The following is a 15,829-nucleotide window of genomic DNA, read 5'->3' as shown; positions in this document are numbered from 1 at the left end:
TACACTACTGGAAAATGGGTATGCAGTAGTCAATAAAATTTGCACTGAGTACTGCACACGTGAAACCTCAAAAAGCAAAACTCTTCTTGATCATATATCTACAGACCTCAAAGAAAATAGTTTTCATTTGGCAATTATTGAATCATCATTGTCGGACCACAAGCAAATGTATTTTGAGATAAAGAAGCAACAAATAAAACCTAAGCGAAGAATTGAATATGAAGCACTCGATTATAATAAACTGTATGAAACAATTAAAATATTAAGCTTAGAAAACATCAAAAACAATGAATATAAAAAACTTGAAGACAAACTAATAAAAACTATTGAGGATTGTAAAATAAAAAAAGTCAAAATTATAAACCCACCAAGGCAACAATGGATTAATAAAGGGATAATCAAAGAAATTAACTATAAAAACAAACTCTGGCATCAACATAAACACAATCCTAAGGATAAAATCACTGAAAATAATTTTATAAAACAAAGAAATTTAGTTGCTAATGAAATTAAAAAAATGAAAAAAGAGTATTTTTACAAGAAATTTACAGACTATAAAAATAAACCGTCCAAGATGTGGAAACTTATAAATGATCTATCTAATAACAAAGTTAAGCAATCTTTGGCAGCACCAAAATTACTCATAGGAAATACTTTAATAACTGAAACTAAAGAGATATGTGAACATTTCAACTTATTCTTTTCGACCATCGGAGAGGAACTAGCACAGAAAATAGCTCTTCAGGACCATGATGATAAGATTGTTACTATTACTGAAGTCGATGCGGGTGACAATATACTAACAAAAATGAAACCGGCCACGGTAGGTGAAATAATTAAAATCATTAATAACTTGGATTCTAATACTACTTCAGGCATTGATAACATCAGTACTAAATCGATAAAATGTTTAAAAAACCTAATTGCCCCAGAGCTGACTCGATGCTTAAATAACTGTCTAGAACAAGGCACATTTCCTGCTAATCTTAAAATCGCCAAAGTCACACCAATTTATAAATCTGGAAATAAAACTGACCCCAGCAATTACCGACCTATATCAATACTTCCCGTAGTGTCCAAAATTTTTGAGAAGGTAATTTATAATCGTCTTGAAACATATCTAAACTCTATTGATTTTCTTTATCATAAACAATATGGATTCAGGCCCAAATCTAACACACTGTCAGCAACTGTAGATCTAGTTACAAAATTAAAAAATAATATAGATGAAAAAAAAATCGCCATCGGTATTTTTATTGATTTAAAGAAAGCGTTTGATACAGTTTCCCACAAAATTCTCTTAAATAAGATAGGCGATATCGGCATAAAAGGTAAAGTTTTTGAACTGCTTAAATCATATCTCTCCAATCGCTACCAGGTAGTCCAAATTTCAAAATATAAAAGTAGCCCAAAAATAATAACTTGCGGTGTGCCACAAGGGTCAGTTTTGGGCCCGTTGCTCTTTCTAATTTATATTAATTCCCTAAGTAGATTGAGACTCAAAGGTGATCTATCACTATATGCGGATGATACAAGCCTGTTTTATTTCGGTGGCGAAATTGAAACAATCATTCAAGACGCGTAAGGTGATCTTAATATATTAAAAACGTGGTTTCAGTCTAACCTACTAACAATAAACCTATCGAAAACAAACTATGTCATTTTTACAGCAAAAAATAAAATAATACCTAATTTCGCACCTTTGAAAATTGATGATTTTGAAATAAAAAGAGTTACTAGTGAAAAGTATCTAGGGCTAATTTTGGATAATCAACTGACTTGGAAATTACAATTGGAAAAAGTAAAATCAAAGTTAACATCACTTACTGGAGCACTACGCGGAATTGTTCACTGTCTACCACAAAAAGTACGCCACTTTATTTATAACTCTTTGGCAAAGCCGCACATAGACTATTTGATAGAGATCTGGGGATCAGCTGCTAAAACTATTCTTAACACTCTTCAAGTCGCTCAAAACAAACTGGTTAAATTACTATTTCATTACGATTTCCTAACACCTTCAACTAAAATATATAAAGATACGAAAATACTTAACATTGAACAATCATACAAATACTATTCTTGCATACTTATAAGAAAAATTATAAATAAAGATTTACGTAGCACTTTAACTTTTACTAAAAAGAAAAATATACAAACAAAAATGTTGAGAAGTTCTAATGACCTAGTTCTACGCCCACCGAGAACAAATTACGGGAAAAGGAACATTACATTTGAAAGTGTACAAATATATAATAAAATGCCCACAGTTATTAAAGAAGCTAAAAGCTTCCTGAAGTTTAAAAAATTGCTAAAAAATTATTTACAAAATCTAAAAATATAATAAAAACAATTATCACAACTACAAACAAAAATTATCATCTAAAATAATGAGTGGAAGTAATAACGTAAATGAAATAAACAAATAAATAATAATAATTAAGAAATAGGTTGCAAAACAATAAAAAAAAAAAACTACAAATTTATACATAAAAAAAAATATAATACAAAATATCAAAAATTCTTAGTCTGCAAAAAAAAAAAAAAAAAATTAAAAAAAAAAAAAAAAAAAAAAAAAAAACGTAAATTTAAAATTATTTACATATGTATATGTTTAAAAGACCCTCACTTTAAATCAAAGTAATAACGTTAAAATAACTAGGAAATAGGTTGCAAAATCTCAATAAAAAATAAAGTATTTAATAAATAAAAACCTTAATTATATAATTTTAAAATCACACACATACGAGTAAATATATATTTCGCCTGGCCGCATCTAGTTTAACATTTGAAGATCTATGTATTTGTTTGTGTTTCGTCGCTTGCTGCTTTTGTTGCTTTTTTTTTTAATGCATAGTGACCGGTCTTACCATTGATGTAATGCGTTTCTACCCACTTTTTGGTTTTTGTGACGATATTGTATAATGAACTTTGTTTATTACCGACACGCTCGGCTAGAATTATTGTAAACTTGTAGATATTTAAAAATGTATTCTTTCCAATGTATTTCTCATATAAGTGAATTGTTAATTCTTATGAGAATAAATATCTTTGACCTGAAGTTTGTTTGTTACGCTTTCACGAAAAAACTGCTTCACCAATCATCACGAAACTTTGTACATATATTCTTGGACGTATTAGAAGTAACATAGGTAACTTTTTATATAAAAAAACTATCGATTTCTAGACATATCATACTTGGTCATCCAAATGTAGCTCTGTGAAGGCGGGGATGTACTTCGCCCACTCGACTAGTATGAGGAGCTGTTGCTTTATTGAGTCGCAGACGTCGTTTATCTTGGCCAACTTTCGATTGTTGATCTCTGCATCTGTCGTGTTGTGTGTCTGTCGAAGAAAATACAAATAACTAAATGTATACGCTTATTTATAAGTTTTTAAACTTTCTTAGTTATTAATACTTTGATTTTAAAGTAAAATCGGATATTTACTATATTATTTTGGTCATTGTTAAAAACCTTTATTTAACTTGCAATGTATGGTATGTTTGTAGAGTGGAATCTTGCAATTTAATTTTGAAGCATGTATCTTCTACCGATTGAGCTTAAATTTTGTATATACCTGAAGATTTCACTCTAAACTCAACATGGCGGATCACCCAAGATGACAGACTAGTTATTTTTAAGGACCGACCGAAATTTCGTTTGGTCGCTTTCGTCCAAAGACGACCGTAGTTTCGGTTTTGGCTAAAAATGGTCTAAAAAATTCGGCCCCGGCGAAACACGTGTTTGTGGAATGTCGCTCATCGTTCGACTAACTTATTTCTCAAGAAGTAAATATTACTACCTGAAGAATATTATAAACACAAACCCTATGGTATCAAAATCTATGTTGCGTTTGTATGTAATTGCAAATAAATGGTTAAAATAAACAAGAACTCAGTATAAAAATTTACAATGTCCACGGGATTTTTGGTTTGAACCGAAACTGAGTCCAAGGCCAAATGGTTTCGGTTTCAGCTTCGTCCAGAAAACCTGTTTCAGTCGGACATTAGTTATTGATTTTTAATCCACTCCTTCAATATGGGCATCAAAATAAAAAGTCTTGCTAAGTGTAACTCGAAAAAGAAAGTATGACGAAGATGAAATGATGATAAGATGATGTAAGATTTACCTATATAAATTAAATAGGTACCTTGATGTTTTTGATTTTCATTTTTAAAATATTTTTAAAACTAAGGAAATACGAGTACTATCTTGTGATAAGCTAGTACTCGTATTTACTTAATTTGAAATATGTTGATAGTAAAAGTTTTAAAGAAAAGTTTATTTCATTATTTTTAGCGCATTTAAATAAAATCTTTTATCCAAAAAAAAAAAACAATAATAATAATAATAATTAAATAACCAATTTTAAAATCGTTTTACTTATTGTTTATAAATATATTTATGAATACGAAATGAAAGAACAGCATAATAATTGGTAATACTATTTTGATATAGTATCAAATGACAGTTTAAATAAACAAGTCTTGAACCTTGCAGAGAATTATTTTATTGAATTATATAATTACTAATAACCAAACAAAGGTGTAATAAGATATAGCGTGGTGTAAATTTTATAAAACAAATAAAATGTTGATGACATTAACACAAATTACCTCACTATACAACTACTATCAAACTAAAATAAAATGAAAATTATTAATTTCATTTTAATTTTTAGTGATATTTTTTGAATAGAGGAAAAAATATATAGCATAAAAATACATATTTATTTATTATTAAACTATAACGTAAGAAATTGAAAAGATAGATGACATAGTAAATGATTTCAGAATGAATAAAGCCATTATTTTAGTGCTATCGATATTTTTATCATACATTGTTTTGCCATAATAATAAAACACATTACTGTAAACAAAACATTACCTATAAAAAATAATAAAGCAAAATATTTAACGCACAAAAGGGCTACCTTATTGCTGAAAAGCGATCTCTTCCAGGTAACTTTTAGGGCCAGAGGAAAAAGTCTTTAGTAACACAAAAACAAGTCAAATACTGGTATAAAATAGAATAATCAATTCCTATCGTTTAAGCCTTTTCGTCGTTATTTTTAAAACGATGATAAAATGTCTAAAAATGCTTACTTCATCTATAACCTTCCGGCTCAAAAGTTCGGCATTAAGCAGAGACACAACGGAGAGCCCATTAGCTTGATTTGGCTCTTCGTACGACGGTCGCCTGCAGTTTATACGATCTCGTTCGTTCTGTACGGCTGAAATAAAAAATTTATATATTTCCAAGACTGTGGACAGTTAAATAATTATCCGTTTTAAGATTTGAAGTAGGAGGTTTATAACTACTAGATAAAAGATTAATTAAAAAAAAAACCTAAAATAGTAAATAATATAATATAAAATAAACTTCAGACGAACATGCTCAATGTTAAGTTTTTTGAGTTTCAAATATGAAGACAATAACCAATTGTAGTATTTGAAGTCTATCAAAGTATATTTTATTTATGTGTACCTTTATAAATAATTTATTCAATGTTATATAGGTAAATATTAAATTATTATTAATTAGCTGTGTGGTTACGGCAGTAAAGAATATAGCCACCCCCTCTCTTAATGGGTGTCGTAAGAGGCGACTAAGGGATAACACAGTTCCACTATTTTGGAACTGCTGGCTTTGAAATACAAGACCGACGACGGGCAGCAGCGTCTTCGGTGCGATAAAGCCAGCCCTGCGGTCACCAACCCCCTTGCCCAGCGTGGTTACTATGGGCAACACACATGAGTTCACACCATTTTTGGCGCGAACTTGTGGAGGCTTATGTCCAGCAGTGGACTGCGATAAGCTGAAGTGATATAAATATTAAAAAATAATTAAATGCCATATTATAAGTTCAAAGTTATAGCATTAAATTACTATAAACGAATAACTTAGCAATAAAATCTGGTTTATTGATAGATTGTGATGGACGAGTTTAAAGTTGTTTACTCCGACATTATTGTTACAAGTAATTGTTTATTAGTTTTCAACAGATACGTCGCAATATATTGTTTTGTTTAAGCTGTACAATATTTTATCGCAAAAGTAAGTAAATACTAAACAGATTAAGAAAATGTAGGTTTATTTAAATTTTAAAAATAAAAACAGGCAATTTTTCCATTAATATTTTTTGGGCTGTCTGAAATAAAGTATTTGTTTACTCACTAAAGATGAACGTTGTTTACTTAATCTTTGGATATGGAGATCTGATTAAAAATATATTTTTACGTTAGACAACCTACTAAAAACTATCTATCTCGAAATAAATAAACATCTACACAATACACACACGGTCCTCTGTTCCTAAAGTAAGCAACTTAATGCTTGTGTTATAGGTAACAGTCGACTGGTATTTTAGCTACATTTTTTTTTTTCGATGAACATAGTTATAATACATATATATAAGTATATAAATAGATATTTATATTACACCCAGACTTGGGGTGGGAATCGAACCCACAACCCTCGGAGCAGAAAGCAAGGTCACTACAAACTGCGTCAACGGGCTAGCAAAGAAATGTATGTACTACGCGCATAACTTCCGCAATAGTGCATCAAATAAAATATTTCGTTTTAGTATATATTATGGCAAGACAAGGTAGATAACGCAAATACAAACTACAAAAAAAAAAAACAATAGTAAAAATTAAAAAAAAAATGATATAGTCAGGAAGTAAAACATGGCCGCACGAAATTGGCGGTGTCAGCTAGTAGCGAACACAGCATTGGGTCTGTTAAAACTGACGACAGAACTTCAAAATTGCGGTTAGTTTAATGTACATACTGAATCAAATGATATAAATTTATCTCATTTAATAAACACCATATAAACACTAACATTCATTAACTCGTGTGTTGTTTGTGCGACGTAATTGTTATAAAGCAGTACGAGTAGGTATTTTATTTAGAGATAATGACGGTCGGTGAACCGGCTGCCTCATGGCTGCCTCGTCAATAACATTGCAATCAATTTCATTTTTCAACTGTTGCGTTGAAATGAGTAAATATTTGCAATGTTTAAATGTTAACTTAAAAGGGGTGGCTATATATAAAACGACTCGTTTCGCATATAAACTTCGTGAGTAAAACGAATGTTTTTTTTCTTAATTAATATAAGACGTACAAACATTAGTTATCATAGGCATTGTTTATATTAATCAGATACAAGTACACTAGAGGGATGAAGTACCAAATCGAAAGAGGATATAGACTAGACTCCTCTAATGACTCCTCTGATATCGTGTTTCTGAGGTGAGTAAAGTGGCCAGAACTTCTGGAGAGGGTGAGGGGTTAGAGTCGGCAACGCGCTTGTAATGCTCTTATTGTTGCAGGCGTCAATAGACTACGGTATCCGCTTATCATCAGACAGATCGTACGCTTTTTTATCACCTTTATAGAATAAAATTACAAGCTGAAGTATATTTTAAGCCCATATTTGAAGTTAAGCGGTATGGAAAAGTAATTGTTATTTGAATATAGGAATGGACTTAAGTTAAATTGTAGGAATGTCTACAGTCTACAAGTACAGCCATTTCTGCCATATGCAGCAGAAAAAAAAAACACATTTATTAAATTTTTAACTCAATACATTTAAACAAATGGCTTAATTTCGTTTTTGAATTTATTCCATAGTAGCTGACTCGACTCGAGAGGTTGTACGATCTTGGGAACCATTTTTTTTTAATTTTTTATTCCGTCTGAACTATGTGCGAAATATTTGAATACCTTTAGCGTATCATTTTTATTTGTTACAGATAGATTACACCAAAAGCTTGTCTTTATGCTGAATGAGTAATGCCGCATTAGTCACATTTGACAACTAATGCGAAATGTTGCAGGATTATTGTTTCATTATTACGTTGAATACATATTCTTAGACAAAGCAATAAAATACAATGTTATTATAAAGGAATAAATGGGTACCTACATAAACATTGTTCATTATTCATAACCACACATAAAAGAGGAGCATATAAAGGAGTGTTTCCAGATACCTATCTAATACTACACTAATATAATAGAGCTGAAGAGTTTGTTTGTTTGTTTAAACGCACTACTTTTAGCGCTTCTGGTTCAAATTAAAAAAAAACCTTTTTTTGTTGGATAGTCCATTTCCCGCCGAAGGCTACAACAGGCTAAATAATATTTTAGTACGGTTTTCAATAAGCTTACCTTCCTTCTTCATGCCTGCCTTGAAACATTTTCTAAGTCTGCAATATCTACACTGATTTCTTTTGTCTTTATCGACTACGCAATTTCTGCTGAATCTGGAAAAGAACAAATATTTTCTTTACATTCTACGTAACAAACAACAAGTACTTAAGTTATCATTTTATTATTAGATTTTACGGTCACCATCAATAATTATACTCGCCACCACAGCAGCTGCAACATCGTTGAAATATCGGGAGTTACAAAATGACAAACGCGGTAGGTCCCGTAAAAGTAAAAGTGTAGTAATAATAAAGAGCACAAAATTAATTGTTATGCGTTGAACTCTTGTCAATCATTGTCATATATTATACGTAAAGCACAAACTTTGTACTCCTTTTTACGAAAATTGCTCGGATGGAGGAGTATGAAATTTCGAGTTTGAAACTTATTATTTAATTATGGTCGAATTTCGGAACCAGAGAACTATATATGTCTAGAGAACTATTTCTAATACCTGCCTTACTTTTTTTTAAATATAATTATAAAAAAGAAAGTAAATCTGGTATATACTATATTGTATATATACTATATTATATTGTTGAAAAGTTGAAATATGAAAAGTTTGTTTGTTTGAACACGCTAATCAGGAACTACTGGTTCGAATTGAAAATATTTTTGTGTTGGACATTTACCGAGGAAGAATATGGGCTATATAATATTTCAGTACGCTCTTTCCTGAAATTAAGGCGGGTGAAGCCGCGGGAAACAGCTAGGAAAAAAATTTAGGTTCCTTACACCCCTAGGGGGTGAAACTAAAAGATGATCTCAAATTATTACTTATACTTAGAAAATTGTTTTTCTTTGACGTCCTTAGGGAGTTAAATTAATTTTTAAAATTATGAATTTTGGTACAAAGTCGAAGCATGATTTAATATACTTAGGTAGCTTATGTTAGGTCAGAATACTGGTGCTTTTTCATATTAATTATTATAGCCGGTTCAGCAATTTAACCGTTTATTGGTTTAAAGAACCAAAAATGTCTTTAAAAATAATACCCAGTTGCCGCTAATCTTTCATGTGTAATTTGAAATAACCATTCGAATTCTAATTACAATTTCACGAAAGTTTTAAGTCTTTGCTAAAAATAGTTTCACTAAAGTTCTAATAGTTGCGATGTGTACTCATGTGACGTATACATACCGACACGTGTACAAGTGGTTCTTCCTCACGCTACGTCTGAAGAAGCCTTTGCATCCATCGCACGAGGACGCGCCGTAGTGCTTCCCCGTGGCGCGGTCGCCGCATATCGCACAGTGCTGCGACAGCGACGTCGAGCTGGCGGCGCTAGCCTCACTACTGCTCGTCTCTAACTGCATGTCACTGTCTATGGGAGAAAAAAAAACAGATGTTATTATACTGATACGTAAAAACAAGATATACTTACATATTATAAAAAGATACAGCATGTCACTCAGAGAGCTCTAGAGAGGTATGCTAGGGATCACACTAAGGGACAAGGCCGGAAATGAGACTAGCCGGCAGAAGACGAAAGTGACTTTAGAAGTGTTACAAGCTGAAGTGGCAGTTGGCTCAACCACATCTGTCGTGGAACCGATAATCGGTGGAGCAAGAAGGGTCTCGAATGGTGGTCATAGTTTGGCAAAATTTGTAATGGATGCCCTTCAGCCCGACGGACCGACGACTCGAGGAGGGTAGCTGGTATTGTCTGGATAGCTAAAACAATTGATCGGGTTTTATGGCGTACCCTGAGGGGGATTTACGTCCAGCAGTGGACTGTAATAGGCTGATGATCTTGGAAAAGATACGTTTAACACACACACTGTCGTTTGTTCCTAAGGCTGGCAGTTTAATACCTGTGTTTTATGTAATTTTAGCTTTAGTTAGCGTTCTATACCTACACTCATAATAAATAAGTAAGCTAATTTATAAACAGTTTCGTTACACATTTAAAAAGGCAATTTTTATGTCATTAGGTAATAATGATATTAAAGCAAATTTGTAGAACAACTATTAAAGAAAAGCTTAATACGCTTTCTATATTTACAAATACTTTAACATTCATCACATATAATGATAAATATGAATCTCAAAAAAAAAGATAACAAATAATTCCCCATCCAAAATAGTCTTAAATATATTTTACAAATCGTGTGACGTTTTAGGCATCAAAAATTATCTTTTAATAACATTATGGTACAATATGACCTTATCGAGCGAGGCCGATGCGGCAAGGGATTTTAAAAATTACGGAAGCGTATTGATAGATGAAGGACAATAGAAGCACCAAATAAACTGTTGCGTAGTTATTAAAACGACTACTATAACAAACTCCGCACATAACCATAATTTTTTCGGTAAAACTAAAAATACATTTCATAATGATGGAGCTTAAAGCTCAGTTATTGAGGTTATGATACCTATTATAAGAAAAATTTGATATTTTTTATGTTTTTGTGACAGCAATTAAAATTATGATAAAAATTTATATTACGTTGTAGTGGGTATTGATTAGGGTAATAGGAAAATCAATAAATTTTTGTCATCGTAATGATGATCAGGCAATTTTTAGTAAATCATACGAGTTTCGATTTCAATTTAAAGATAAATGCAAAACAATTTTTATGTCATTAGGTAATAATGATATTAAAGCAAATTTGTAGAACAACTATTAAAGAAAAGCTTAATACGCTTTCTATATTTACAAATACTTTAACATTCATCACATATAATGATAAATATGAATCTCAAAAAAAAAGATAACAAATAATTCCCCATCCAAAATAGTCTTAAATATATTTTACAAATCGTGTGACACGAGTTTCGATTTCAATTTAAAGATAAATGCAAAACATATTTTGTTAAATATGAAAATGTAAGTAAGAAACATATTTCATAAGCAAATATCGCTACATTATCAGATATGAATGGTACTAATGAGATAAAAATGTTTTTAACAAATTTCGTCATCGACATAATTATGGTCATGCCCAGATCCTACGGGCCATTTTGAATTCGACGTAATACGTAAATTATCTATTATGTCTATTCTTAAATATTATGTGTCATAGAACTTTATCTAGTATGTGACACAATTTTATCATGTAATAGAAAGACACGCTACAAATATATTCGATATCGGATTATTTGCTTTTGTTTCTATAGCAATAATTTCCAGGTTTCTATAATGTTTGTGTTTAATACTAGATACACGTCGGTATGATTATATTTATTCGTTAAATGTTTGTAAAATCAATTGAATAAAAAACGGTAACTTTACATAACCAAGCACTTTGCCGACCCCTATGTAACATATATATAGTGTTGCCCAAATTCAGTCTTGGTCTTGCAGTCTTGGTCTTGTTCTTGCGTTTTTGCAAGACCAAGACCAAGAACAAGACCGCGTATTTTTAGCAAGACCAAGACTGACCGTGCAAGACTTGAGCAAGAACAAGACATAGCCTGCAAGACTCTTGCGTCTTGCAGCTAGGACTTAGCGCTATTTCACTGAGTAGTTAGGTGTAACAGTTCGGTGTATAGGTAGGTACGCTTAGGAATTCTATGAGACGCAAAAAACTGTATCAAAGAATATGAAAAACTGGACCTATGCGCATTACGACTAATACCATAAACATAGCGAATAAAAAAATATCTATTAAAATCAAACTGAGTGCATGCATAGTTATGTTTTAACCATCGGCACTTTGATAATGCGGCATCAAAGGTTTTGTACTTACTTCTCAAAGAAATTTGCCGCTTTTCGGAAGTACATGGTTATGATACACGCGCCGGCGGCTTCTTTTGAAATCTAAAACAATCGTTTCCGCCACGCCGAAATCATAACATTTGACACTATTTGATTGCCGCCATAGGGCGTAGGTATACTCATGCAAAATAATTTCGAATTTTAAGAGTACCTACAGGTGTTCCAAAGAATAAATAAGTTTCAGAGTGCTTAGAATGAAAATGAATACATTATACTGATCACGCAAGTAGTATTATGATTAGGATAAAATGGTAAGGATAGGTAGTAGATGTCATATTAATTCATTCTAGTAAGTATATATTATAATATTGATTACTTATATGGTTTTAAACTAATTACTTAGGTACTATTATTGTACATTTAGTCATTATATTTCTTAAGTTTTTACAAGAAAAAATAGCAAAAAGTGTTCAAATATCACCCGTTTAATAAATATTGTAGCCACTTTTAAATATACTTGAAACGTGTAAAAAATTCTACAAAACTAATAAAATAATATAAAAAGCGTAGGTACTTACCTACTAATAAAATAAAAAGCCTGCGATAAGAGTTTTGTATTACTTACCAGCCCGAATATCTCTGAGAGAGATGATGAGAGTAAGTATTTACTAGCTGTGCCCGCGACTTCGTCCACGAGGAATAGTAACTTTGGAGGTATAGTAACGTTCAGGACTTATTTATTTATTTTAAAACTTCTGTCATCAAACATACAAACGAACTCTTCAGCTTTATAATATTAGTATAGATGTACGCCAAAACATTCACTTATATGTAAAGAATAGTGATTGGCACTAATTCTTTACATATATTTTATTCACGCGTCGCGTCTGTACAAGTAGGTAATATTTAGTGTGTGTTTGTACGCCGCACGCGGCATTGTTTGATTTGCGGCGGCATCCTTTTCATAGAGCCGGCACGTGGCGAGGCGGCGCGGTAGAAAGCAAGGAAACGTACTATAAATAAAGGAATTATTTTAATTCCAGTCATTTCCAATTGAGCTGTGCTTCGAGTCTAACTTAATAATTGTTTTTACTAATTCTCGTTGTTTTCTAAAAACGTATCACGTGTACAATTTAATATGAGTGACGAAGATTCAAATTATTCTAGTCCGAGTAACGAGAGTTTGAGTCACAGATCTAAAAGACCCAAAAGCAAATTTGAGGAGTTTTTCGAAATAATTCATGCATCCCAAACTGCCTTCTGTAAATTGTGCCAACATAAAAAGATTGAAATAAAAATGAAAAACAGAAACACTTCAGGCTTAAGGAAACATCTAATATCTTTCCACAAAAAGGAATCAGAAATATTTCTTCCTGTTAAACCAAAATTAAGTGGAGATATCACAAGCTTTTTAGTAACCGCTGGAAGAAGTGGACAGGTAAGAATATTTTTTAACAGTTAAAAGAATTTTAACTCTGCGTAGCTATTCATGCGATACTTTCAAAAACGCCATTAACTTACGTAAGTATTTTTGAGTTAGTGGTGTTTTCATCTAGGGGTGCGACATATTAAGTATGTAATTATCGTCTTAAATATTTTTTATAAACACCCATATTTTCATTTAATCGGCCAGTAACAACTAAGTACTTTATTTTGGTAAATTACAGTACAGTGCAACCTTAATATAACAAATATCAATTTAACGATTTTCTCGAATTTTCACGAATTCCACACATGATATGATTGGATTTGGTTTAAAAGTGAGAGCGGGCATTGACATATTGTGCAGTTCTGTCACCGAATTAAATGATTTTCAAATCACAGCTAATGAATGGCAAGTACTCGAAAAATTACATAAATTTCTAATAAACTTTAAACTTTTAAGTACAAAACTTGGTGGAGACAAATATGTTACATTACCGCTAGTCATTGTATCATTCAATCTCTTGCTAGATAAAATTGAATCCATGGTAAAACAGTTAGATGAGAAACCTAATCGATCTGAAGTGGATGAAAGGCTCATTCTAGCTTTCCAAGCAGCTCGAGACAAAATGCTTAAACATTACAAGAAGAGCAACTGGATTTATTGTACTTCTTTAATTTTAGACCCAAGGCATAAGGCTCAGACTTTTGACCTGACAATGTGAGGGAAGCAACTTAAAACAGAAAGTCTGCGCAAGTTCAATGAACTTTATGAAGAATATAAAAGTCTACACTCACTGAACAAATCTCTGGAATTACCAGAAAAAGAAAATAAAGTATGTGATGAAGATGAAGACGTAATAGACTTTGATAAACTCTATGAATGTCCCTCGACGTCATCTGGATCTTGTCTTCAAGGCTTAGTGATAGACGAGTTGGAGGAGTACCTGAGAAAACCAAGAACTGCCAGCTCGGAAGACATTTTAGATTGGTGGAGGACGCATGAGACAGAGTATCCGATTTTATCGAAAATGGCCCGTGATTTTCTCTCAATACCTGCAACTTCAGTACCTGCTGAGAGGTTATTTTCTAAAGCATCATTAGTAATTAGAAAACATACAAATAGGTTCATAGGTTCATAGAAATAGGTTAGTGATGAGTCAGCCAGATGGTTACTTTGTATTAATTCTTGGTCAAAAAAATTGATATAAAGTATCATAACCTAATGATAAAGCTGTTGATTTGTGTTGTATTTTATTTTTTATTCAAATAAATGATAAATCGTAAAACTCTTTTATTAAATTTCTTATAAGTTGAGGGTTCAATCTCTTTCTAGACAGATAAGTATTGTTCTTTAAAATACAGTCAATTTATTGTAATTAATTTGTTTTTTTACATGTTTTAGCAAATGTAAGCTTATAAATCATAAATGTTTATTAAGAAACAGTTACTTCCATGGAAAACGACATATAGGTCAGTTGATTTTTCGAATTTCTTATCAAATCTTCAGTTATTTTTTAATCTGCTTGATCTTTACTATGGCTATGTTAATTCAAGCTCACAATGTTCCAATTCTAATACGTTTTTCTAAGATTTAAAGTAAACTTTAATAAATAGTAATAGACTAATAGGTAATTGCAAGACTTGCAAGACTCTTGCTGCAAGACCAAGACCAAGACCAAGACTGGGAGCGCAAGACCAAGACCAAGACCAAGACCAGGTGTATTGGCGCAAGACCAAGACCAAGACTGGCTAAGTCTCGTTTTGTTCTTGCATTTGGGCAACACTACATATATAATGTTACCGATTTATTTTGGTGGCGTAATTGTTCTTTTCTTCTTTGCTAGGCCTTGTCGTATATTAGCGTAGTCCTTGTGACGTGTGGTTTTGCGTATGGGGCCATAGATAGGGATATGGTGAGTAGGGTTTAGCTCATCAGTATATAAGCGCTTGTGGCGAGTGGCTCCTTCTTTTCCTTCGTCTCTAGTCACGGCTAGGTTCAGGGTGCGATTTGTTGGTGTCCTTGGCGAGGCGGTCACGGGCGGTGCCGGATGCTTCTGGTGTAACCACGTGGCGAGTCATTTTGTTGAGATTTCCGCTAGGACCTCAACATTTCCGATTGTGATGGTGCGTCCGGTATTAAAGAATACGGTACCGCATCCCAAGGGACCAGCCTCCTAGGGGAGAAGTCATTGAATTGCAACTACGAGCCAGTTCGTCTTGCCTCTGGTTGTCGACCCCGTGGCAGTCGGCGACGCTTGTTTTTCGTGCTCGGCTAAGTGACCTTTTGTAACCTCCTCCCTACTGGGCGCCTCCCTTAAGTGGCGGATGAGGGAATGCAACTCGCCTGGTTCCAGCGAGTGGTAGGGGTCTTAGGTCCTGGACCCCCATGGACCAAAAACCGACGGACGGACGGGGGCGGGTGGTTCGGTCACCCGCCCTGTGGCGCGAAAGCGCGGTCTGCCGGCTGGATTGCACTGGCTCCCTGGATTTTTGCTCGGTTGCTGGCAATCCG

General features: G+C 32.8%; 1 protein-coding gene across 1 annotated transcript in view; it reads right to left on the bottom strand.

Moving 5' to 3' along the window:
- Window positions 1-15,829, bottom strand: part of LOC123661390 (transcription factor HNF-4 homolog) — a 90,049-nt gene that overhangs the window by 4,857 nt on the left and 69,363 nt on the right. Inside the window, exons 2-5 of the mRNA XM_045596354.1 lie at window positions 9,369-9,552; window positions 8,187-8,281; window positions 5,108-5,235; window positions 3,199-3,345 (exon numbers count right to left, since the gene is read on the bottom strand). Coding sequence (XP_045452310.1) covers window positions 3,199-3,345; window positions 5,108-5,235; window positions 8,187-8,281; window positions 9,369-9,552 — 554 coding nt within the window. The remainder of the gene's footprint in view (window positions 1-3,198; window positions 3,346-5,107; window positions 5,236-8,186; window positions 8,282-9,368; window positions 9,553-15,829) is intronic.

This window comes from Melitaea cinxia, chromosome 17 (assembly GCF_905220565.1).
Source record: "Melitaea cinxia chromosome 17, ilMelCinx1.1, whole genome shotgun sequence".
Classification (NCBI taxonomy): Eukaryota; Metazoa; Arthropoda; class Insecta; order Lepidoptera; family Nymphalidae; genus Melitaea; species Melitaea cinxia.
The sequence above is the reverse complement of the archived record's forward strand: the minus strand, read 5'-3'. Positions and strand labels throughout refer to the sequence as shown.